Source organism: Lissotriton helveticus, chromosome 5_1, assembly GCF_964261635.1.
Source record: "Lissotriton helveticus chromosome 5_1, aLisHel1.1, whole genome shotgun sequence".
In the NCBI taxonomy this organism is placed as follows: Eukaryota; Metazoa; Chordata; class Amphibia; order Caudata; family Salamandridae; genus Lissotriton; species Lissotriton helveticus.
In genome coordinates, this window is record NC_136065.1 from 438,922,118 (window position 1) to 438,946,151 (window position 24,034).

Here is a 24,034-nt window from a genome sequence, read left to right on the forward strand (position 1 = left end):
CAATACCTGAGTTTCAACTGTATGTTGTCTAGGCTCTTGCAATCCTGTACACAAGTCTCGCCTGTCAAAAGACTGGTCAAAAGACCTTCAATAAATGAATTTGGGAAAGAATGACAACCAGATCTTGTGAATTATAACAGGGGCCTGGGAGGGATTACCTAGGGGGGAAAGAAAGGACTTGTGATTTATGTGGAAATTGGGTACAAGATTTGAAACATGTATTATTTGCTTGTCCCACATTGCAACCCCAACGACATTTGTTAAGACCTGTATTTTTAAAGTATAATATTACTACCGCAGAGGAGGCTCAGAATTATTCCCCCCCCCCCCCCGGAATTAGTATGTGCAAAAACGTTTAGCTTTTTCAAACATTTTTTACATATTTTTTAGATAGGAGTTTAAGAATAGGTAGGCCAAATACGATTTTGAGTGGTTGATCATTTTTGTAAATTATAATCTGAAATCTAGGGCAGGATGTAAAAATCAACTACTATTCGGCCACACCCCACATTTTGTGTAAGATCTGATAGGAAAAGGGACCTAGCTGCGTAGCATGTCATTCTTTTATTGTAAATAGTTTTTAAAGCTATTTGAATTGTATAAAAGAGGATGTTTGGAAACTCAAAGGGACTAAGTCTTATGGAGTTGTGCACATTATATGGAGTCCCTTTTGTTTTTAACCCCATTTGTTCAGTGGAATTAGAATTGTTATGTTATCTAGAATATCATGATATAATAAATTGTAAATTCCTTACTCTTTTTTTAACATTTTTATGTGAGACCCATTGGCTTTCCGAATCATAAACATATTGATATTGACAACCAGATTTTGATAGCTAGCTATTTTATGTCATGTGTTTAACAAATGTTCACCTCTTACTTTTGGGGGTGCAAGTTATACATTAAAGTACCCATGCCTTTATAACTCCTATATTTCTACCCAGATTTTGACAGATTTTTACTATATATTTACGAATATTGGCAGCAGTTGCTCCTGTACCAATCAGTGAGAGTTAAGTTGCTGGCATTTACAGACAATTCTTGTTTATCCACTCCAACAGCAGATGCTAAAGAACACTACAAGAAGTGTGAAACTTAGCACAACCCTAAAGACTACCCTTATCTGATGGGATAGAACCCCCTCCATTTAGAACAGTTAATCGATTTTTTAGCAGAGAAGCAAATGACGAAATGGACCATTCCCAACACACATGGTCACCCCCACTGATGTTGCACGATTGTTATGATGTGGCCTTCCAAATACCGCCTAAGACGCCCAATAACTTTTGCTCTGCTTTCTAAACAAGTGTGCCAATTTGCAGGGTGGTTTAGTCTTAGACAAGAAAACATTAAGCGAAAAAAACACCCAACAAACATTGTGTACAGCACAGTTGTTCGATACAATATAAGCATGCATGATCTTATTCGAAAACTGGATTTTAATTCACCACTGGTACCACACAAAACTGGCATCTTTTGTAGGTCATTTTCTTGAAAGCTATTCACACAAAACTGGCATCTTTTGTAGGTCAGGCTATTAACATTTGTTATACATAGTTCATTGTAATTATTGCTATGGTCCGAGAAAATTGTGATGAAACTGGCAAAGTAATTCCCCTCAATCTAAATGCAGGAAAGACTAGGTTCAACTGCCACACTTTTGATGAAAGGTAAATAAAGCAGAAAACTAAATCATTCTACTTTATTGACAAAGCATAATATAAAATAGTTCCAACTGACTTACTGAGCAGAAGACAAAAGACGTTAAGTAGTAACGCCCCACTTACTCTGTTAGCAGCCATACACTTTGTACTTCTCCATCTTCGGTAGGCATAACAATGGAACGGATCTCATTTACTGCTTGCTCAATAGTTCCCGGCTGAAAGAAAGTAAATAAAAAATGTAGCATGACATTTATAAGAAACACATTTCTAGGCTAAAGTCACAAAGTGAGCCAAAAAAGACGACGATGTGGTTAAAATAAGTAACTTTCCCACCGCCATTAAACGATATACCTGTGTTAAAAGCTGTTATTTACGACTGACCTTCAGATAAAGAAGCATCCCATTAACTGCAAATATTCAACAATAGGCTCAGAAAAAAAACCACAGGTCAAATCCCTGTCCTGCTGCATTCACGCAACTACGTAGGCACGATATTTAATCTAATTAATCAGTGCTTATAAGACATCCTTAAGTAGTAGTGCAACTTTCTCCCTGAATTAAAAATAGAGGCTTTGGTACCAATCTATTTCTAAAGACCTACATAACAGTAAATGACATCACCGTTCAGAATGCTATTATTAATGCAATTTCAAACTGCATTCTTTTTCCACTTTTTAGGTCGAAGTCTACCAGACGGAGCATCTGTCTGGTTTGTGAACTACATTTTGGGGTCATTCGTAAAGCTTCCCTAGGAATTGTATTCCACTCGGTGTTTACCATTGGTGTTGTGTTTTGTAACTCACATTTGCTTGCGGTCTATAAGCTGGCTCCATTTGTTTTGAACTGTCGAGCTAGAGTTCGTCCCTTCCCTTGCCCAAAATCTATTTACTATATTTGTCCACCAGTGCTCAATTTCTGTAAACAGACCTTTAAATCTTGTTTTCATCTTCTCACATTTGTTGTGCCTTCAAAGACAGAGGTGAAACGTTAGCCTCCATTTTCAAGGGAGCATGGGGCTTACTTTTCTTTTTTTGACTTCAAAGTGAGAGGATTTAAGTGACAATCATACTGGCTCCAGAGTAGTGTTTGAGGAAGTCTGTCCAGATATTTTTTTTTCTAGCCCACAACAAAATTGAAATGTCTGTAAGTGAACTGTGCAGGTACTTCCGAATCAAAAAGCCCAAATGAAAGTGTGGTGGAAACATTTGAAGTGATCAAAACAAATCAATACACTAGGTGATGACATTTCCACACATTTTTGTATGTGCGTTGTATAGTTTTATCAGTAAAACTGTAGGTCTGTGCAAATGTAATGGTGATTTCAATTGAAGATGTGTTGTCTATAATGGAAGTGTGCTACCACACCATGCCTACTCCACTCTACACTACTCTACGTCTCTGCACCACTCCACTCTACCCCCTCCCACTCTACTATGCACCACTGCTTTGCTACTGCACTCTACTCTGTACTACTCCACATCAGTGCACTCTATATCAATCCACTCTAATCTACGCTGCACTCTATGCCACTGTATTCTAGCGTGCACCACTCAACTCTACTCTGAATCAATGTACTCTAAGCCACTGCACTCGGGGGACCAAACTCTATGCCAATGCATTCACAGGACTTTAGTGTACACCACTCCAATCTGAGCCACATTACTCAAAACCAATACACTCTACACCAACTACTCTGCACCAGGTGCCACTATACTATTCTATGCAACATCTTACACAACAACTACACTACACACGATTGTACTCTAAGTCACTCTATTCTACGCCACTCACCTCCACACCACTCTTCCATACACCACTGCACTCTATACAGCCGCACTTTACACTGCTGCAACTCTGCACCACTCTATGCCACTGCACTCTATTCTGCACCACTCTAGGCTACTGGACTCTACGCCAATGCACGGCACTCTGACAGCACTCTACAACACTGCACTCTGGCCTATTCTAGTATATGCCAGTGAACTCTGCGCCACTCCACGCTGAAACAATCTACTCTAAGCCACTTCACTCTATGCCACTCTACTCCATTCTGTGCCACTGCACTCTACTCTGCACCACAGTACTTTATACCACTTCACTCTAGGCCACTCTGCGAGGCTCCACTCTATGACAATCTACTCCTCGGCGCTATACGAGACTCCCTCTATGTCACTTTGCTGCACTCTATTTTACGACACTAGTCCACGCCTCCACTACACTCTATACAACTGCAAAGTATGACACTATGCCACTTCACTCTACAACAGTACTCAAAGCAACATCCTCTACGCCACTCTGCTCTACACCACTCCACGATACAATGCCACTACACTCTACTCCGAAACTCTACGTTCTTCCAGTCTACTCCCTTTGTGGCACTCCACAACACTCTACACCACTCCATGCAACTCCATGACACACCAGTTTACTCCACTCAACTCTAAGCCACTCCACTTTACGACACTCCATGCCACTCTCCTTTGCTCTACTAACTTTTAGTCATGCTGAACAGCAGTCACGCTGGTGTACAACATGGCTAAAACATATTGGCAAAGCAAATAGCGCTTGCATGGGCAAGATCTACTGGCTTTGCCACTGTTTGTTACCACCTTCAAACAAATATTAAGACTGTTTGTAACTGTTAACCATACTAAACATACAAAGACAGATCAGGTTAAACAGTCCATTATTTATTCTGATTATAACAGATGACTCAGCCGATACAACACTTGTACGGTAGTGTCAGCTTTGCCAGAAAATATTTCCTTAGGATATATTCTTCATGGTGCAGTCTCTGTTGCATTCAAAGCACACAACTGTGCAACTTAGCAGTTGTGATTCCAGTACAGCAAGAATCTGCCACAAATGCACTTTTGACAGTGGACTGTTTCACGCCGAGTGAAGAGGACATTTTGGTTCGTTGTCATTGTGTGATTATCTAATAAAAGGTTTGTGCTTAGTTAGACGAGTGAATTATAATTACCTTTCAGGAGAGTGTTGGATGAAGTAATGTAGTCTTGAAATGATCTAAAGTGGATGGACGTATGCTGGGAGTGGCGGACCTATGTCTTTGAGCTAAACACCACACTAGAAATTAAGCCAGCAGGAGTCTGTTGAACTTTATACACACAAGTGGTCTGCCTTCTGCAGAGTTGAAATTCCACTAATTTAAACACCACAAGTGAGACTATTCATACACCCAACCGTTTTCCTTCATATTAACAGGATACTGCAGATGCATGGATTAGCAAATGGTGTGGCACAAAGTATACAAATGCATTATTTGCAGCACTTCACAATATTTACATTCATAGGATTAAAAATGCAAACTATTCCAGGACAAAGTGCTGCACTCCCACATAGGCATGTTTACAAAACAAAAGTGGAGCGATTTTGTTATATACCTTTTCTGACAACATTCTGCAGCCTAGGCCAAGAGAGGCACAACAGTATGTGGCAACTGCGTACACACACACACATCCCATAAACAAACCATTACCTGGTATATTCACTTTGCTCCCCCACCCCAACAAAAAAATTCAAAAAATAAACATCCCAGGCAATGTATATCCTCTCTCCAAATAAGACCCAGCACTCTTCCTGCTCCTCTTGCCCTAAACATAGAGATCACCGTCTAATGTCAAATACTGGACCAAACCTCCAAACTGTTGCCAAATGCCCACTTCCATACCTAGCTGTCTTGCCTATCTTTCCAATACTAAACAGTCTTATGAATCAAGAAATCCTATTAACCTGGCTTGCTTTCCTGCCCACAAACACAGCACATGCCATATCCTTCAACAACCACAACCATATCTCCAGCCATTCTTGAAACCGCAGTGCCCAAAACTTGGAGCTCTTCCACAAGCCCCTACTCACCAAATACCCCATAGTTTATTACTGCTGTGCCCTGAAAATAGGGACCAACAAATATAAGCAAGGGGCCACTGAGTGAAGAGCAGAGCAACACGGAAGCTTACCCCATTGATTTAGATTGAAGTGAGTCAATGAAGCGTTTTAAAACCAAATTTAAGTTTATTGTGGTGATCAAAACGAATGCGAGGTAATAGGGAAGGCTTTAAAATGTATTTACATCTCTACCTTTCTTACGGCACTTCAAATTTGGAATTCATGCCCACATGCAAAGATATTAACAATCTCTGGCTATATTAATATAACTAAATAGAAGGTATGAAACAGAAAAACAAAACCTAGAATATATCTTCCTTTACAAAATACTGTGGTCAAAGAAGCAGTGTCCCCGGAATAACATGCCTAGAAGAATTGGGTCTAAATATATGGCCACTTTAACTCTACAATGCACACACCATACAATCTGCTCATTTTCTGCCTACATCAGTTAAAGGAATAGGATCGGAGAGGAGCAATGGAGCAACGTGGTCTAGGGGCTGAGTTGAAGACCAACATGTGGTGTGCATCTAAATCCCAGCTTCCCTGCTTGATAAAGCACCTTATGTCAGGTTAATACCACCAAACTACCCGAGCATAAAATGTGTAATTCTGGGTAAACCACGCTGTCACTCCTGTAGGAGGTGCTTGTGCAAAATATATTTTGCAGTTCATGGTAAATGAAAATTAGTAAAGAATTGGCATTTTGTGCCTGTGAAAGATACGGGAACATCATTATGTACAAGGACACATTAGTGACTGTTTCGCAGTTGCCTGGCTCTTGTGGTCTTATTTCAATAGGTCTAAGTGGTGCATTTTCTTTTTATATGAGTAACAAGCAGACAAAAAAAATACTACGACAACATTGATGGCAAAGTAGAATTGGTAAGGATGATAAAGAATTCAATTTAACCACTCATTGATTTGAAAGGTTTTGGAGCAACCAAGCTGACTGTATGACAACACAGATCAACCTAGATTCTAGACCAACCTATAAATGATTTTCCAGATTGCTCCACAATGATAATGATTTCTTCTTCTCCATTCACCAACCAAATTTACTCTGCCTATGGTGCAGCACCCACCGCAGCCTCACAAACATGCCCAGGGCCTCAGCCTGAAAACAATATACAGTGTGTCAAAAACATATAAAGGTGGTGCAGATGGTGAAGAGTCTGTGCCTGCATGTTTGTAAATGTCGGCTTGTGTCTGTGTGTGGGAAAGTTGCTGTGTGCAACTGCATGGCTGGGAGAACTGTTTGGGGGTCACCTTGTTATATGCCGAATCCCCACTCTACCCGAAGGTGTCCCATTTTTGACAAACAAAGCAATCATGACAGTACTTTGCCTATCCATGACATAATAGTGCCGCGTCCTGCACGTTATGGAATTTAGTTATTTATTTTGAAGGTTTTATATAGCGCGAACAAGACTCTTGCGAGTAACAAAGTGCTTTACAGGTCATACGTGGAAAGAACGAAATAACATCACACGATCTAAGAGAAAACAGTAATACAAAGCTAATAATCATACAGACTAAGGTGACCGAAGGTTGACTATGGAGCGTAGAAAACAGCATACGAATACAATACAGTAAACAGTTATAGAGTTCACGTGAATTTAGCCACATAGGATCGCTTTCACTTCTTTTTTGAATGAGGCAGAGGAAAGGTTCATTATTGTTTCACTGGGCAAAGCATTCCAGATCCTAGGAGCCATACCAGAAAAGAATCGGTTATAGGTTTTTTTCTTGGCAAATCGTTGGGGTTTTAGAAGAAGAGTCTTGTTTCCGAGCTGGGTAGAGTGGGGCGTTGTGGTAGAGGGCCTTGTGCGTCATACATGCGATTTTCAGATGGATTCTGGCTTCAAATGGTAGCCAGTTGAGGGCTCTCAAGTCTGGGGATATGTGAGAGTTTCTCTTAGAGCCCGTGAGGAGTCTTGCAGCTGAGTTGATTGTGGCTCTTGGCGGTGCTGTCGACGACCTTGGGAGGCCGCATAAGGTTACCGCCCCATATTCTATGCGTAGGATTACTAGGGCTTGAACTGCTTGTTTGAAAACGTATGCGGGCAGAAAGGGTTTCAGTTTTCACAGGGTCTTCAGGTGGAAGTTCGATCCTTTGGTTGAGGCGCGGATATGTTTCTGCATGGTTAGGTTACTGTCAAGCGTTACCCCTAGCAATTTTGCTGAGTCCACAACGAGAGATTGACCATTAAGGGCTGTTAAGTGTTTCATCCACTTCAGGATAGTGGGAGTTTTGTTAAGGGGAGCGATTAAGAGGAATTCCGTTTTGAGGAAGTTTAGTTTCAAATGTGTTTTGGCCAATTCTCTATGTAGCTTTGGATATTCCTGGATAATGTTACCTATAATGTTGTGGCTGTTCCGAACTTAACTAGGACTGTCCCTGGACTAAAGGTGGGCACGGCCAAATGGTGTCTGATATGACATGCCATGGACATTGTTGACATATTAGTGGCCACGAAGTAATGGTGCACATTCCTTACATAGTATGGATCTTCTCAACATAGCAGTAGACATCCTAGGACATGAATGTCCATAATTTTTCAAGGCTTGGAATCCTGCTCTTAACTGCCAATTCTGGACATGCTAGTGCCCATTGTTGCCATATGTAGATGTCCTTGGCAAAACTGTGCTAGAGAAAACTGGATGGAGATAGGCCATGCTAAAAGCCTGTCAGGAAGGAGCATTACTCCTAAGCATGCAGAAAAGAACTCCATGAGTTGTACATAGTTAGTGTCCGAGTAGCTTGAATGAAATTAAACAGACAGGTAATTTGGAGTCTTGGCAATCACCTGGTAGAGAGAAAGGTTGTGCCACAGTCATTTACTGCTGTGCCAAGTCATTAACAGATAATTAACCACATGGCATACACCCAGGAATTATTTCAACGCAGTGTCTGTTTGCTTATTTCTGCTTGGAGCAATATATGTACTGGGAATTCAATGACTAAAAGACTGCAAGCAATGTTTACTACTACTAGGGCAACTGGAATTACACAACTGTGCAGCCGTGGCGATTTGCACATCATTATAGATGTGCCACATAAGGCATCAACTGCAGATTTTAGCCCCCGTCACCCCAATTATTGTTTTATCTCAAGCTTTAAAGATGCAATGATGTGTTGCAGAGCAGTTCTTGTCACCTTTGGGTAGCTTATTGCTATATCTGGATGTTAAACTGGTACTAATGATGTGCAACCAATGCCCAGAGAGTATTGCCAAGTTTAAAAATGATAAAATAATTAAATAAAACTATTACACATTGTGCCACATCATTTGATGTTCCTCGCCGCATAATTTACTCAACCCTGCCGCTTAATTTGGCTCTCTTCTGCTGCATAATTCCAGTGTCCCCGACTACTGCAAACAGCTTAGGTCAGACATAGACATCGGAAAGGGTCCTATTAACTGCTTCAGGCCACTGAGGTTAAACAAAAGTCATACAATGCTTAATACAGAAGCACACTTTAAAAGTGTAAACATCATACATACGAGGGCTCGGAGGGGCTGGAATAGAAAATAGGGCGGGACACCAAAATAAAAGTGCCTCCATTTCGAATCGGAAATAAAAAAATAAAAAAAATAAAAAAATAAAAAAAGATGAAGTGCTCTACGTTTACAAATGAGGATCGTTTTTAACTTGTAAATACAAGCTGTATTTGCGTTTTATAAGATATAGACGTCTTCATGCATTTGTGCTTGCTGTAGGCAATGTTTATGGCAACACTGGAGACAAAACACAAATCGACTCATTGACCATAAACAGGCCCACAAACAGCGCAAAAAACGATCCAAACAGTGACCTCTCAGACCAGCCCTTCGGCCGTTGCACGGTTGCCCTTTAAACCAGTCCGTCCCAGGGCAGGCACACAACAACTTGCCAGCCTACCCAGGCCTCGCGCCCCGTTACTCAAGGTAGACAATTCACCATGACCCAACGATTAACGTTTTACACACTTTAGGTCATCTATCCCTCACTCTACATAGTATTAATGTTTTCCATTGATTGATGCCATATCACACGCAGAACGTCACTTCTAGTTCAAATGAGAATACTTCAGGGAGCAAACTTTCAAACGTGCTTCCCTTCGTCAGTCCTTTCAACTAAACTCATCCCCGAAATCCGGACTCCCTCAAAGCGCTAAAGCACCTTGGACGCAGCAATACAGTGCCATCCCATCTCGGTGGTTCCGGTTTTCCTCTTACCACTCGTATCAGTAGGTTCTGAACCCTTATAAGTCCCCTCTTCCTTCACTCGGCTGTCTTATAAGTCACCTCTCCCACATACTTCTTCTCAACAAATACTGGGGTATCTAATGTTACTGACTCTGAACATGTCCACTCCTCGCTCTTCCCTTGTCCGCTCCTCTTCCCACCCCCTCACAATCCCTTCATTTTCTCACTCCCCCTCTTCACCCCCATCTCTCTCCTAACTTTTAATATTCACCTTCCACTCTGTTTCTTTGCCCCCTTAGCACTGTTGAATGCATTATCAAACTGCAACTCTTTTTCGCTTAATTGTTAATTTTATCTCATTATGTTCACCATCCTTGTAAAGCGCTCTGATACTCTTAGGTCCAGTAGCGCTATATAAAACACTTGAAATAAATAAATAAATAAACCTCCCTAGCTTTTCCATCAGTAAGTCTTGCCACGCCCACAGGTTTCACACTTATCGGTTCAGCAGATCTTGTAGTACCAGCAGGTCATCTCACCCTTCCCTCTTCTGCTCCTGTACATCTCAGGCTCTTCATAGCTTTCGTCCCTCTTACGACAGCGCCTAAACGTGCTTTTAATGTAATGTGCTGAAAGGTGCGCATTTGCAGGTCGCAATACACGTAGCTGACCATCACTCTGTCATTTTTGCTTCATTTAATGTAACGTTTGCTTTTGTATCTTGTTCACTTGTAATGTTCTCATGTATCAGTTGTGTTCCTATTGTGAAGCGCTCTGACACCTTCGGGTAAAGTCCGCGCTATATAAAAACGCATAAACAAATAAATAAATAAACTCTCCCACGCAAATGCTTTCCATCACATCATACCCGAGGCATAATTTGATTACCCATCGCACTTGAATGCCCTCCCTTCGCTCCGTTCTACCACCCTCACGAAGAAGCACCCCGTGTCGTTCAGCAGGACCACCACCCCTCTCAGCCTCTGGCCTCGTCGGAGCCCTCACCCTGAAAACGAAGTAGTCCCGCACACGAGCCTTCATGGTGGGGTCGAGCACGGTTATTGGCCGCAGGGTCCGTAGAGAGCTTTGCGAGGAGGGTCCGGGAGGAGTGAAGGGCACCTCCACACCCTCCTCCGCTCCCAGCGCAGTGGGGCTACTGTCCGAATCGGCAGAATCTTTCAGCGCTAACATGGCGGACACAGCACAGCCACCAACTGCACCAACCCAAGTCTCAACGATTGTTTACAACTGTAACTTCCGGTCTGCAGTGTAAGCCCTTTAGGGCGGGTCAATACCGTGACGTTTTAAGACGTACGTCCAAAGACTAGAACGGCACATTACGTTCGGGCAGGCCAGATGGCTGTTCCCAAAGGAAACTGAAATTCCGCCAAGCCTAGGCGGCGGGGCATATCACAATTAGCTAGCTGATACAACAGCGTAGGTATATTACAATATTTACTTTTTTATGTATGTTGGTGAAACTTTATACCTTATTAAACTAGGCGCCAAATCATGATGTTTCGAAAAAAGCACTCTGTTTCGCCTATGTCATAGATGCCAACATCTGAAAAAAATATTATAGGGACATTTTGCAGCACAACTATCAATTACCTCACCATTTACCACACCTACTGCCCAAAGCCTCACCTACTCCGTCAACCCACACAATTAGCATCATTTAAATTTCACTTTTGGCTCTTGTGATACCAGGATTAAGAAAAGTAGAGCAAGATGTTTGATAACATTTCAAAACAAATACAGGAGTGCCATCTGCTGGATCTGTGAGGAAGATACTCCGCCAGAGGTTTTGGATACACACAGGCCAGATATCACGTTTTATTTTAACGTATTAAAGGGCCAGATGTAGGTCGGCCAATACCGGTCGGTAACGGCCGAAAATCGGTAATTTCGGCTGTTACCGACCGGTATACATGAAATGAGATGTAGGAGCCTAATATTCACCGAATCGTAAAACATGAGTCGGTATAATACCGAATCGGAAAACATGAGTTGGTATAATACCGACTCGGTAAATATGAGTCGGTATAATACCGACTCGGTAAATATGAGTAGTTTTTTTACCGATGCGGAAAATTCCGAATTCATATTTACCGATTTCTTATTTACCGATTCGGTAAATAAGAAACGGTAAAACAATGGGCATGGAGATGTAGGAAACCCGAAAAATACAGATTTCATGGAAATTCGGTATTTACGAGTCGGTATTTTCCATGGATTGAATGCAGGTGGTAACCAGGTGAAGTCCATAAAATGAGTCCCAAAATGCAACAGTGTGAGCAGAATGGCGGCTTTCTACGTCATTGCAAGGCGTCAAAGACTACAGGCAGCAGGAGTGAGGGAATGGCTAAGGGAGGAACAAGTATACAGGCAGAGGATAACACTTTTCCAACTGACAGAGCCAGAAATACTCCAGAGGTACAGGCTACATCCCCAAACCATCCAGGACCTGATCAGGGACCTACACCCACTCCTGGAGCACCCAACACCCAGGGCCCACGCCATCCCACCCCATGTGCAGGTGCTGTGTAGCTTACACCTGCTTGCCTCTGGGAGCTACCAGAGTGTGATGGCTGCAGTGGGTGGTGTGTCCCAGAGCTGCCTGTCCGCTTCTTCAGGAGGTTTCTTGACTCCATGATGCAGAGGATGGAGCATTATATTTCATTCCCTGACACACCTGTGGAACTTGCAAAGACCAAGACTGATTTCTATCAACTGGCACACTTCCCTCACGTGATAGGCTGCATAGATGGCACCCACATACCACTCTGTCCACCTGCTGCCACAGAACACATATACAAGAACCGGAAGTCAAAGCACTCCATCAATGTACAGGTCATATGCAACGCTGGCAACATCATCACAGACATCGTTGCGAAATTCCCAGGAAGTACCCATGATTCGTACATATTTCAGAATAGTGGGATATACACACGCCTAGTTGCCGGAGAATTTGGAAACAGATACCTGCTAGGTAAATTACATTGACACACCCTGACACTCACAGTAGATTAATGTATCATGTACATTCAACTAATGTCAATCTTACCCCCCCCTAGGCGACAATGCATATGCCCTGCGGTCCTTTCTGCTCACCCCCTACCTCAACCCATCCAACAGGAGTGAAAGGCGGTACAATGTGGCTCACAGATCTACACGCAACGTTGTGGAGGGCACATTTGCACTCCTCAAGAGCAGGTTTCGCTGCCTCCACAAGAGTGGAGGGGCACGCCAGTACACTCCAATCCTGTGCTGCAAAATCATTGCGACCTGTGCCATGTTACACAATCTCGCCACCAAGGAAGGCACAGAGGTGGAGATCACACATCATGAGGACATTGATGATGACGCAGAACAGGCAGAGCCCCATGCTACAGATGCAGCACCAGCTACAGATGGGAGACTGAGACGGGCAGAGATCACACAGCAATATTTCTGAGTAAGTAATGAGACACAGACAGTCTGTGATTATGATGTACGTAGTTTTATTTTCACTACGCAATTGCAATGATACCACACAATGGTTACACAAAATAGCAATGTCCATGACTGGGTGGTCACGGTTAACACCACCGTGACCTGTCCTTTGGGTGGAGGGCATAGTCAATGTTTACGACCACGGATTACAGGGTGGGACTGATGTGGCTGTGTGTCATGGCTTTCGGTGTGGCCTGTCTCTGTCGCATGGCGCCTGCCGCTCCTGCGTATTTCTGGGACAGTAGTGCTTGCCCCACTCCTGCTGGTGGATTCCTCACTGTCAGCCACACATGTGTCGCCTCGAGTGGCTGTCTGTTGTGCGAGCATGAGCTTCATGGCAAAGGTCACTCTGGCCATCCCCACAGATAAATTGGTGCAGCACTGAACAATAGCATCCTGCATCGCCACTGACCGTCTGCACAGCAGGGAGGTTGCAGTCGCAAATCTGTTTAAGGCTTTTGTCTGCTGCCGCACATCCACACGAGCCTTGTGCCTCTCCAAGTGGTCCCTGTCCAACTTGTTGCACAGGACAGTCATGCACTGGGTCATGTCTGTAATGCCAGATGCCAGTGACTGCATGCTCTCAATAATGTCTCCTATGCCCTTGCCTATGTCATCCAGCTTTTTGTTGGTGGTGCGTGCCTGCCTCTGAACACCCATCATTGCTTTTGCCTGCAGGCGCTGGACTTTGACCAAGGTGGCCTCCAGACCGCAGAAGACCCCCTGACCGTAATGCTCTTCAGCTGCCTCCCGTGACCTTCGCCCTCGGACACTGGCCCGCACAGCTCTAGGAGTGGGCTGCTGCTCAGCGTTGGCTGACTCTAGTGGATTGATGGCCATGCCACCCTCATCCTCTTCCTCCTCAGATGTTTCCAGTATGCGGGGAGGGGCACATCAAGCTGCCTTGCCCTTTCCAGCACAGGGGACGGAGTTGTCGGGGTGGGGGACTGTGCAGCTGCTCCTGACTCCTGACTCCCAAACAAAAGAGGAGACTGAGGCTGTTGTGTGGTTGTATCCTCAGATGACTTGGCTGCCTGCTCTGTGTCCTTCCCTCCGTGTACTGTGCTGGGACCAGCTTCTTCTCTCCTCTTCTCCCTATCCTTTGCTGTGCTGCGCGATGACTCTCCTGTGGACAGACATGGGCATTGTGTCAGTGGAGTAGTTCACCTGTGTCTCTTGATTAAACACACTACTATCACACATTTGCCTGTCCCTCATTTGCTTATGCTAGTAGTGTGTTGCATCCCTTGCTGTATGGTATGCTGACTGCATAGAGCTATCTACCTATGACTACGTCTCCCATTATGCATTGCTGGGCATTAGTAAAACCTGTTCTGGAGTGTGATGTAGGCACACAGAGTGTGGAAGGGGAATAGGTAAATGGGTTAATGACAATGTACATGCATCTTACCTTGTTTCTTTGCAGCTCTTGCGGAGCTGTCAGCGTCCCCAATGCCATGGATGGATTCAGGCTCAAGGGTGGATTCCACCAGCTCCTCAATGTCGGTGAGTCGTGGTGCTCGGTTTCTTCCTCCCCCTGTTGCTGCAGCTTCTTTTCGGTGGGCAGCTAGTTTCTTTTTGGTAATGATGCGAAGGTCATACCACCTTTTTTTTTTAATCGTCTATTTCACGGTGGGTGACACCAATGGCATTTACCTTTGCTTGTATGTCAATCCAGGTAGTGCGCTTGATGGACTCTGCAACATGCAGTGATTGTTTACCAAAAATCTTGCTGTAATGTTTGACAACCTCTGCAACAAGCACCTGCAGTTCTTCAGGGCTAAATTTCAATTTTCTTCTGCGCTCAGCAGCATCCCTCTGTCCATCCTGACTCTCCATGGTGCTGTACAGGTAAGCTCAGGGAAGCCTGCTCCTCAGTCTGTCCTCCTGCTCTCCTGTCTGTTGGATTCTGCACCTGCATGGGTGTGGCCACTCCCAGGTACTGGGGAGGGGTGCTTGATTCTGATTGGTGCATTCCACTGTACCTTTGGTTTTGGGTGTGGTTGGTGTTCCTGATTGGTTCACAGGCTCACATGTTTGTCAGTTTCAAATTTCCGAATCGGTATTTACCGATTCGGTATTTTCCGATTCGGTAAATTCCGATTCAGTAAAACCCATTCATTCCTATGGGCCATGGGCCCATTGGAATGTATGGGTTTTACAGAATCGGAATTTACTGAGTCGGAGAATACCGATTCGGTAAATACCGATTTCAGATTCAGAGTGATTCCGAATCGGTAATTTTTACCGATTTTTTTACCTACATCTCATTTTCCGATTCTGAAATACCGATTCGGTATGAGTCGGTATTTTAGAATCGGTAAAATAATTTTACCTACATCTGGCCCAAAGTGAGCAATCTGCAGATCGTGCAAACCTAGCAGGTAGATTCATCAACACAAATTGCGATCGCAATAGTTGCAAAACAGCTATTGCGATCGCAATTCCATGAACCGCAATTCATGAAAAGAAAAACAACCAAATTGCGAATTCGCAAACTATATTTTGCGACTTCGCAAATAAAATCACAGAATCAAGCTGGAAACCCCTTTGCGATTCAGAAATTGCGAATTTCCAATGATTCTGCGATTTCATTTGCGAAGTCGCAAAATAATCGCAAACCAAATGCATGAAAAATCGCAATTAACGAAAAACCTCAAAATCGCTATTTGCGACGCGCAATTTAAGGAGAACTCAAACCAGGTGGTAACCATAAAGTAAAAAAAAAAAAAGAAAATTCGAACTAGCTACAGATGCGGGGCTGAACAAACACACTTAAGTAGACACAGTAGGAGCATGAGGACATTCACTATGCCAGGACTCTACATGGTGGTAAGGTGGCGAAGGCTCCAGGCTGCAGCCAGGAACAGACGCAGGATCCAGGAGCGAATTTTCCGGCAGCGGATCACACTCCTGGGCCAGACTGAGGAGGAAATCTACTCGAAGTACAGGCTGAATGGGGCAATGATTACCAAGCACATCCGGGACCTTGACCCCCTGATGCAGCACCCAACAAGGAGGACCAATGCCGTGCCCACCCATGTCCAGGTCTTGTGCTGCCTGCACCTCCTGGCCTCCGGAAGCTTCCAGGGGATAGTTGAAGTTGCAGGGGATGTCCCAGAGCACACTGTCCCGCTGCCTAAGGAGTTTCCTGGACGCCATGCTGACCCGGCTACACCATTACATTACATTCCCAACCACCCAACAGGACTTGAATCAAACAAAGCTACAATTTTACAACATTGCGCAATTCCCCCATGTAATTGGATGCATTGACTGTACCCACATCCACATCTGCCCACCCGCTGAGGCAGAATACATGTACCGGAACCGCAAGTCCTACCACTCACTGAACATCCAGATAATCTGCAACGCAAAGGCAATCATCACCGACATAGTGGCACAATACCCGGGGAGCACGCATGATTCCTTCATATTCCTCCACAGCGGCATGCACATATGCCTGGCCAGGGGAGACTTTGGCGAAGGACACCTCCTAGGTAAGTACACATACCAACAAACAATACATCGAGACCGTGGTGCACCGTCAAAATATCGACTCCAAAATATCGACTGGACATAATATCGAGTTTTAAATATCGACTGGACAAAATATCGACTGGACAGAATATAGACAGCAAAAATATTGTTTTTAAGGTAAGTAAAGTAATATCGACTGTTAAAAATATAGACAGTTAAAATATCAAAGTATATAATATAGGTTATTAAAATTATCTAATTTTTAATAATATTGATTTTTTTTGGGTTTTTTTTTTGGTCCTCATATTTGCCCTTGGTGACCATATAGTAACAGAAAGATAGAGGAGATGACAGGAACACTGACCCAGATATACTGGGGGGGGGGGATATTAATGATTCCTACCGGAGTACCCCACAGTGCAGAGCATCAACCTCTTATTCGTCACATGGTACCATCTAGGCTAACAAGCTGCTATATAATACCCACTTCGTAAACGAAATCACCCTTGTGGGGTATGTGTAGCCAAAGGGGAACAATTGAGAAGACCCATCCAAGCAGCGTAATCATAGGACATGGGGGAAAAAAAACAAAAAAAAACAACAAAAAAAAACCATGCTATTATTTTCCATGATTACCAATTCAATAGCAGCCAAAATCTTCTCTTATTTGGGTTCCCAGCTCTGATCATATCTAATTTTGACGTCTGTAGCATAGACGCACGCCAATCTGTTAAAAGTGGAGGTGCCTTATCTTTCCATCGTTTACATATTTCTCTTCTGGCCAGCAGACAGCCATAGAAGACTAGTTTTTTACCCATGCCACAAAGCTCTGGTAAAATGCCAAAAAGACTAACACTGGGCAAGGACTGACTTGAGACCCTACCGCCAGGGAGAGGGACACGCAGATCTCATTCCAGAATGATGTTAGGGATGGACACTCAAAAAACATATGTACATCTGATGCGGCTACCAAACCGCATCTAGGACAAGCAACCGGAGCGTTATTAGGAAATTTTGATTTGGAATTGGATAAACGTAATGGAGAATAGTACGCCCTATGCAATGTGAACAGATGGTTGCGACGAAGCCATGAAGGTTTCACAATGTCCCCCAAAATTTTAAACGATTCTAGCCACAAACTCTCCACATCAGTATTAGTAATATATGTTTCCCAGAGCGAGTGGGGGAGCAAAAATTCACCATCAGTCTCGTCTATCATGAGGTTATACCAAAATGTGATCTCTTTCTTAAAAGGTAGTTTATCTATCAGATGGGATAATAGATTACTCTCAGCACCTATTTTGAATCTGCCCCTACCCTGACTTTGAGCATGAGCCCAGCTCTGAATTTGAAGGTATTTAAATCTTGAGAAACGCGTTCCTATTATTGAACTCAAATAAGGTACCTTTGACAAACAGGTCTCCCCATGATGTAAGGCCTGCCTCTCTAATAGGTAGAGCTAGACTATCCAAGAGCCAAGAGGGAGAGCCCGGAGAATCCCAAAGTGGAGCCCTACTATGATAGTAATCAAGTTTGAGTGCACGTCTAAAATTACCCCATGTTCTAGCTAGATCCCTCAATACCTTTAGCTTGACTTTCTTGAAATATTTGGGGTCACCAAACTTTAACAAAAAATTTGCAGGCCTAACTTTTTCCCCTTTAAGAAGTGCTGAAAATAGTTTCCCACACCCGGTGCAATTAGGGGTCTTTAAAAGCATCCTGACGTGAGAGAGTTGAAAGGCCCATCCATAATACTGCAAATCTGGTGCCGCAAGGCCCCCTTTTTCTCGGCGACGTCTTATCTTCTTCCAGGCCAATCTGGGTGTATGACAGTTCCATATAAATGTGTTTATTTCGGATTGGAGTTTTGCAATCATGGATGGATCAAAAAAAAGAGGGATAGTGCTAAACAGAAACATAATCTTAGGTAAAATAGTCATTTTAACCAGGTTGGACCTCCCTAACAGGGAGATAGGGAGAGCTGACCATGTTCTCATCAACTTACGACACTCCTTAGCCACGAGAGCGAAATTTAAGGGGACGATCTTATTAATATCTGCATAAATGTTTAAACCCAAATACCTCAGGATAGAGCTAGGCTGTGCCCCTGCCACCGGCACAGGATGATTCCAAACCATGATATCGATTTTAGAAGCGTTAACTTCATAGCCAGATACTGCACCAAACTCTTCTGCAATGGCTATCACTGTTGGAAACGCCGAGCTCAACTCGGATGAGAAAATGAGAACATCGTCCGCATATAATGCGACTTTCCGCTCCCACCCTTCAAAAATAAAAGGTTTAATATTAGGGTTATCACGAATTAATTGGGCAAAAGGTTCTATATATAAATCAAACAAAAGAGGGGAAAGGGGACACCCTTGGCGGGTTCCGCGAGTGATACTAAATGGCTCTGTCAGTTCCCCATTAACCAATAATGAGGCGGAAGGGTCTTTGTATAAAAGTTTTACAGCCCGCCTGAAATTATCACCTAAGTTAAATTTTTCCAGGACCCCCGATAGGTATACCCAATTTACCCTATCAAAGGCCTTTGTGGCATCGAGCGTGAGAACTGCCAGAGGAAGAGATGCAGACGTGGCCATGTCTATTGCGCCGATGAGGTCGTATGTCAGCTCATATAGCTGCCGGTCCTTTACAAATCCCTTCTGGTCCAAGTGCAGGATGTTATTTGCCTCCGCTCCCAATCTATTTGCTAACACCGAAGCGAAAATTTTATAATCTGTGTTGAGGATTGAAATCGGCATATATGACCCAAAGTTAGTTGCTGGTTTGCCCGGCTTTAGGATCAAAGTTATAGAGGCCCTATCCCAAGAAGTGGGGGGCAACGCACCTTCCAGCAGAATATTATTAAACAGGTCCGTTAGGTAAGGAAGAATTGTTGAACAGATTACTTTATAGATTTCAGATGGTAACCCGTCCGGTCCTGAAGCCCTACCTTTTTTGCTATTAAAAACAGCCGACCGTACTTCCTCCAATGAGAAAGGGCACTCCAGAGCATTTCTTTGTTCTGGTGATAAGGCAGGAAGGGAAATCCCAGACAACCATTCCATTGCTTCATTTGGTTGTACATTCTTGTCCTCACGATATATTTCGCTAAAAAAGCTCTTAAAAGCCCCGCTAATTCCCTCATCAGTAGAGTGTATTACACCATCCTTACTAATGGAACTAATATTATTTCGGACCCTGTCTGTCTTCGCCTTCCAGGCCAGGAGCTTACCCGCGCCTTCCCCGTATTCAAAATGGGCCAATTTGCTGGCCTCCCATCTCTCCAGGACCCGCGCATTCAAAACTGAGGAAAGATCTCCTTTTAAAACCGTTAGCTTATCCTGCAAGTCCTCTAATGTGGCCCCAGATGCTACTGGGTACCTATCGATTTCTGCTTGAACTCCCTCAATCTCCAATTCAAGCGAGGCTACTGATTCCCTGTATATCTTGTTTTTATATGGAGTTTTGTTGGTTAGATACCCCCTTAATGTAGATTTAAACGCATCCCATGTGATGCCAGGTGGGGCAGAGCCCTGATTAATCTCCCAAAAAACTTAACTTCCTGGTTTAATGCCTCTATAATGTCAGATGAGACGAGGATTGATCTATCGAAGGACCAGTTTCTTAGAGAGGCCCTGGACATGACCTCTAGCTCAAGAAGGATGGCTGTATGGTCAGAAAGATGGAAAGGTAGATGACACACTGATTTAACCTGTTTAACCAAGATATGACTAATCAAAATGAAATCAATACGAGACTGGTGGTGACATTTATAGTTCCTGAAAGTGACCCCCCTTTGAGACCCATGAAGTGTCCTCCATATATCATTGTAGTTTAGTGCTTTCATGTTATCTAACAAAAAAATCCTGGTTTTAGATAAAAGTTTGGCCCTGTTGGAAGGTGATTTATCCAGCACAGGGTCAAGGACTACATTGTAATCACCTGCCAAGATAACCGGCTCTGGGAATAGGTATAGTTGTGAGAAGAGTGTGGCTAGAACTGATGGATCATCCTGATTCGGGCCATAGTATCCTACTATAGTAAATGGCGAACCTGAGATAATAACTGAGGCTATGGCCCATCGGCCGTATGGGTCCACCTGCTTAGAAACCAACCTCGCCCTGATAGATTTTTTGAAAAGGATGGCCACTCCCCTAATATGTGATGATTGTGAAGTGACAACACCGAAGTCTATCCACCTATTTTTACCCAACAGATTTAGTATTTCGGCTTCTGCCAAATGTGTCTCCTGGAGCACTATTATTTGCGCTGCCGAGTCTTGTAGATATTGCATTATATTATTTCTTCTTGGACAAGTTCGAAGACCATTAGTGTTCCAGGACAGAATGCGGAGTTTATTCATTGTAATAGAGTTCCCACCCGAGCAACAAAATCACAAGGACCAAAAACCAATCTTGCCATACTCCCATACATAGGTTATGTAATAGCTTACACCTGTTTTTCACCTCTAGAAGATATTTTAAAGGACGTTTTAGAGGACAATTTTTAAGTTTTCCACACCCCCTGACCCCCCTCCCCCTCCACACCCCCCTCCCTCGGGAAACCCCCACTCTATCTATCTGGAAAACCAGAGAGATAGCACCCTGCTATGGACTCCCGCTAGAACCAACCACAAGCCCCGGGGACAATAACCAAAGAAAGAATCAACAAAACAAAAGATTTAGAGCCCTAGAGCATAACACTCTATGCTAAGTGAAAATACCCCCCCTAAATGTGACCCTTAAGTTCGGGTGGCGACTAAGCCTGTCACTGGGCAAACCAGAATGTGATAACCAGTGCTAAGGCCTAACCTTTTTTTTTTTTCTCTTTTCTTTTCTCTCTTTTTTTCCCCCTTTTCTCTTCCCTCTTCCCCCTTCCCTCCCATTTTTAAAAAAATTGTATTTGTAATAATTTTTTACTTTTTTATTTTTTTTTAACCACCACCATTTTATTTTGATAATCTCCGACTTTTTTTTTCTTTTCTATTTCATTATATCAAGTGCCAATAGAGGGTCTATACTGTTTAACATATCATAGCTTAAATGTTAGTACGCCTGTCAAAACCAGAAGGAGAAGGAAGAAAAGCCACAGGAGACCCAGCAAGGTAGATTATGGGAAAGCCCAGGCTACTCAACTGGCCCCGACCCTCTACTCATGGTCAGCAGCAACTCATCTGCAGCCTGCACTGATCTTATGTTATGCAAGGTATTCTTGTGCATAACTCTTAATGCTGCCGGAAATACCAACTGAGCAACGGCCCCATAGCTTCTAAAGGCCTCCAACCTCTTGCCTAGCTCCCATTGTTTGTCGAGTGTAGTTCTGGATAAATCCGATCTAATCTGAAAGTTGAACCCTTTAGTGTTTACAACTTTCTGTTTCAACGCAATATTCAAAATGGTTTCTTTGACGGAATAGGTAAGAAAATTAACCAAAACCTTTCTAGGTTTTACTCTCCGGGGATTCCTTCGGAAAGGCTCTCTATGAATGCGCTGGATGTCTAATGCTATTTCCTGTTCGGTCAGGTCTAATCGCAGTGCTTCCTTTAGCAGAGAAACCACAAATTGCTTGATATCTGATCCCTCTTTCTCCTCTGGAACATTCAGAATGCGCAAATTGTTCCTCCGGGGGTTATTTTCTAAGGTCTCCATCCTGTCGGACAAGCTCTGATTCTCTTGTCTAAGGTTCACTATTTCCGCCTTTGTAGCGTCCATGTTGATGGTCACTTCTGTAACCTTATCTTCAAGGACTTCTGTCCTAGTGGTAATGGCGCCAAGCTTACTATCCAGAGATTGACAAAAGCAGCGGATATCAGCTTGGTTTGATGCAGAGGTCTCAAAGCCCTTTTTAATGTCTGCGGCCAAAGTTGAAAACATTGCCTGAAAGGAGGCCTGAAGTGTGGTGACCAAATCCGTATTCGAAACATGGGATGCGTCATAGGCAATGCCAGTACCTCCCCCAGCCCTTAGACCTGCCGTTAAACCTGCTTCTTGAATGACTGACTGCAAACTCAACCCAGACGCGACAGTAGGAGGAGCAAAAGGGGGAGGGGGGGCCAGTGGAGGAGCCAGAACCAAGGAAAAAGGTACAGGCAACACCAACTCACTCGGGACATGACAAACCGCTAAATCGGCTTGGCCCGTCTCTCCTGACCTTAGGGGGTTCTCTTGATCCAAGTTGCTGTCATTTTTGTTATTATCGTTATTATCATTATTGTCATTATTGTCATTATTAGCATTATTGCTGGCATTATTACTCTTGACAGTGGCATAGATGCTATTGCCCTTGGGCCCCCCCGCACCTTCTAGTGTAAGATTAAGTATGGGATCGCCCGGACTCTCCATGTTCTCCATAGATGACTTTTCAGCTTCATTAGTGGCCATAAGATCACCTGTTGCCTGACCCTGCGGAGCGGGGGGAGTGTTATCGCCCAACTGTACCAATTGAGGCACAGCTTTAAAATAAGATCGCAGTGAGGGAGTTATTTTTGATGCAAGGGCGGAATTCTTCCCTTTAAATTTTTTTGCTAGCTTAGGGGTGTACGCCCGCTTCGCTTTACCTTGGCCTGTTAAATATGTTGGCAATTTTTTATTATCAGCACTAATGCAGGCATTAGTGCCTGCAGGCGACTTTAAGATCAATTCCCCCTCTTCGCTATTAGCACTAATTGAATCTATATCCTTCACCTTGCTTATACTTATACTTATACCAGCGTTAATATTGGAGGGATTAAATAAGGAGTTTTGGGATGCAGGTCCTCTTAAAGGTTCAATGTCTTCGGTACTTTTATCAGTAATTACATCCATGCATTTCCCTTTTCCTCTCGTACTCCCTCTCCCCCTTCCTCTACCCCTCCGGGGGACCTCCCCAGTGGTTACTGGTTTGCCAGCAGGTTTCACCGGGCCTTTCAAACTTTCCACTTCACCACCGTTACCGTTACCCCCGTTACCGCAGGTATTGCTCTCGTTGCTCTCGTTCTGGTTCCGGTACTGGTATTGATGCAGGGCTTGAGGCTGCGCTTCCTCCAGAACCTCTCCCTCCTCACACTGCTCCTCCCGTGCAGTGGCAGTAGCCAAACAACACCGCTCGGGCAGAGCTCCTCGAATGCGGTGACCCCTCCTGAGCTCCAGGGCGGCCAACGACCAAATCCACTCCCTCGCCGGAGAAAGCGCGGGCCTCTGCGCCAGAAGGCTAACTGTCTTGGAGCACACAGGCTCCTGTAAACACTCGTCCACTGCCACTGCCGCCGCCGCTGCAGACTTTACAGGCTCCTCCCCCAAACACATGAGA

The 24,034-nt window shown here is 43.9% G+C and overlaps 1 protein-coding gene across 1 annotated transcript in view; it reads right to left on the minus strand.

The window, feature by feature from the left end:
* TPRG1L (tumor protein p63 regulated 1 like) overlaps window positions 1-11,037 on the minus strand; it is a 99,789-nt gene extending 88,752 nt beyond the window's left edge. Inside the window, exons 1-2 of the mRNA XM_078642644.1 lie at window positions 10,772-11,037; window positions 1,788-1,879 (exon numbers count right to left, since the gene is read on the minus strand). Of these exons, the coding sequence (XP_078498770.1) occupies window positions 1,788-1,879; window positions 10,772-10,957 (278 nt within the window). The 5' untranslated portion in view covers window positions 10,958-11,037. The remainder of the gene's footprint in view (window positions 1-1,787; window positions 1,880-10,771) is intronic.
* Between the last annotated feature and the right edge of the window lie 12,997 nt (window positions 11,038-24,034).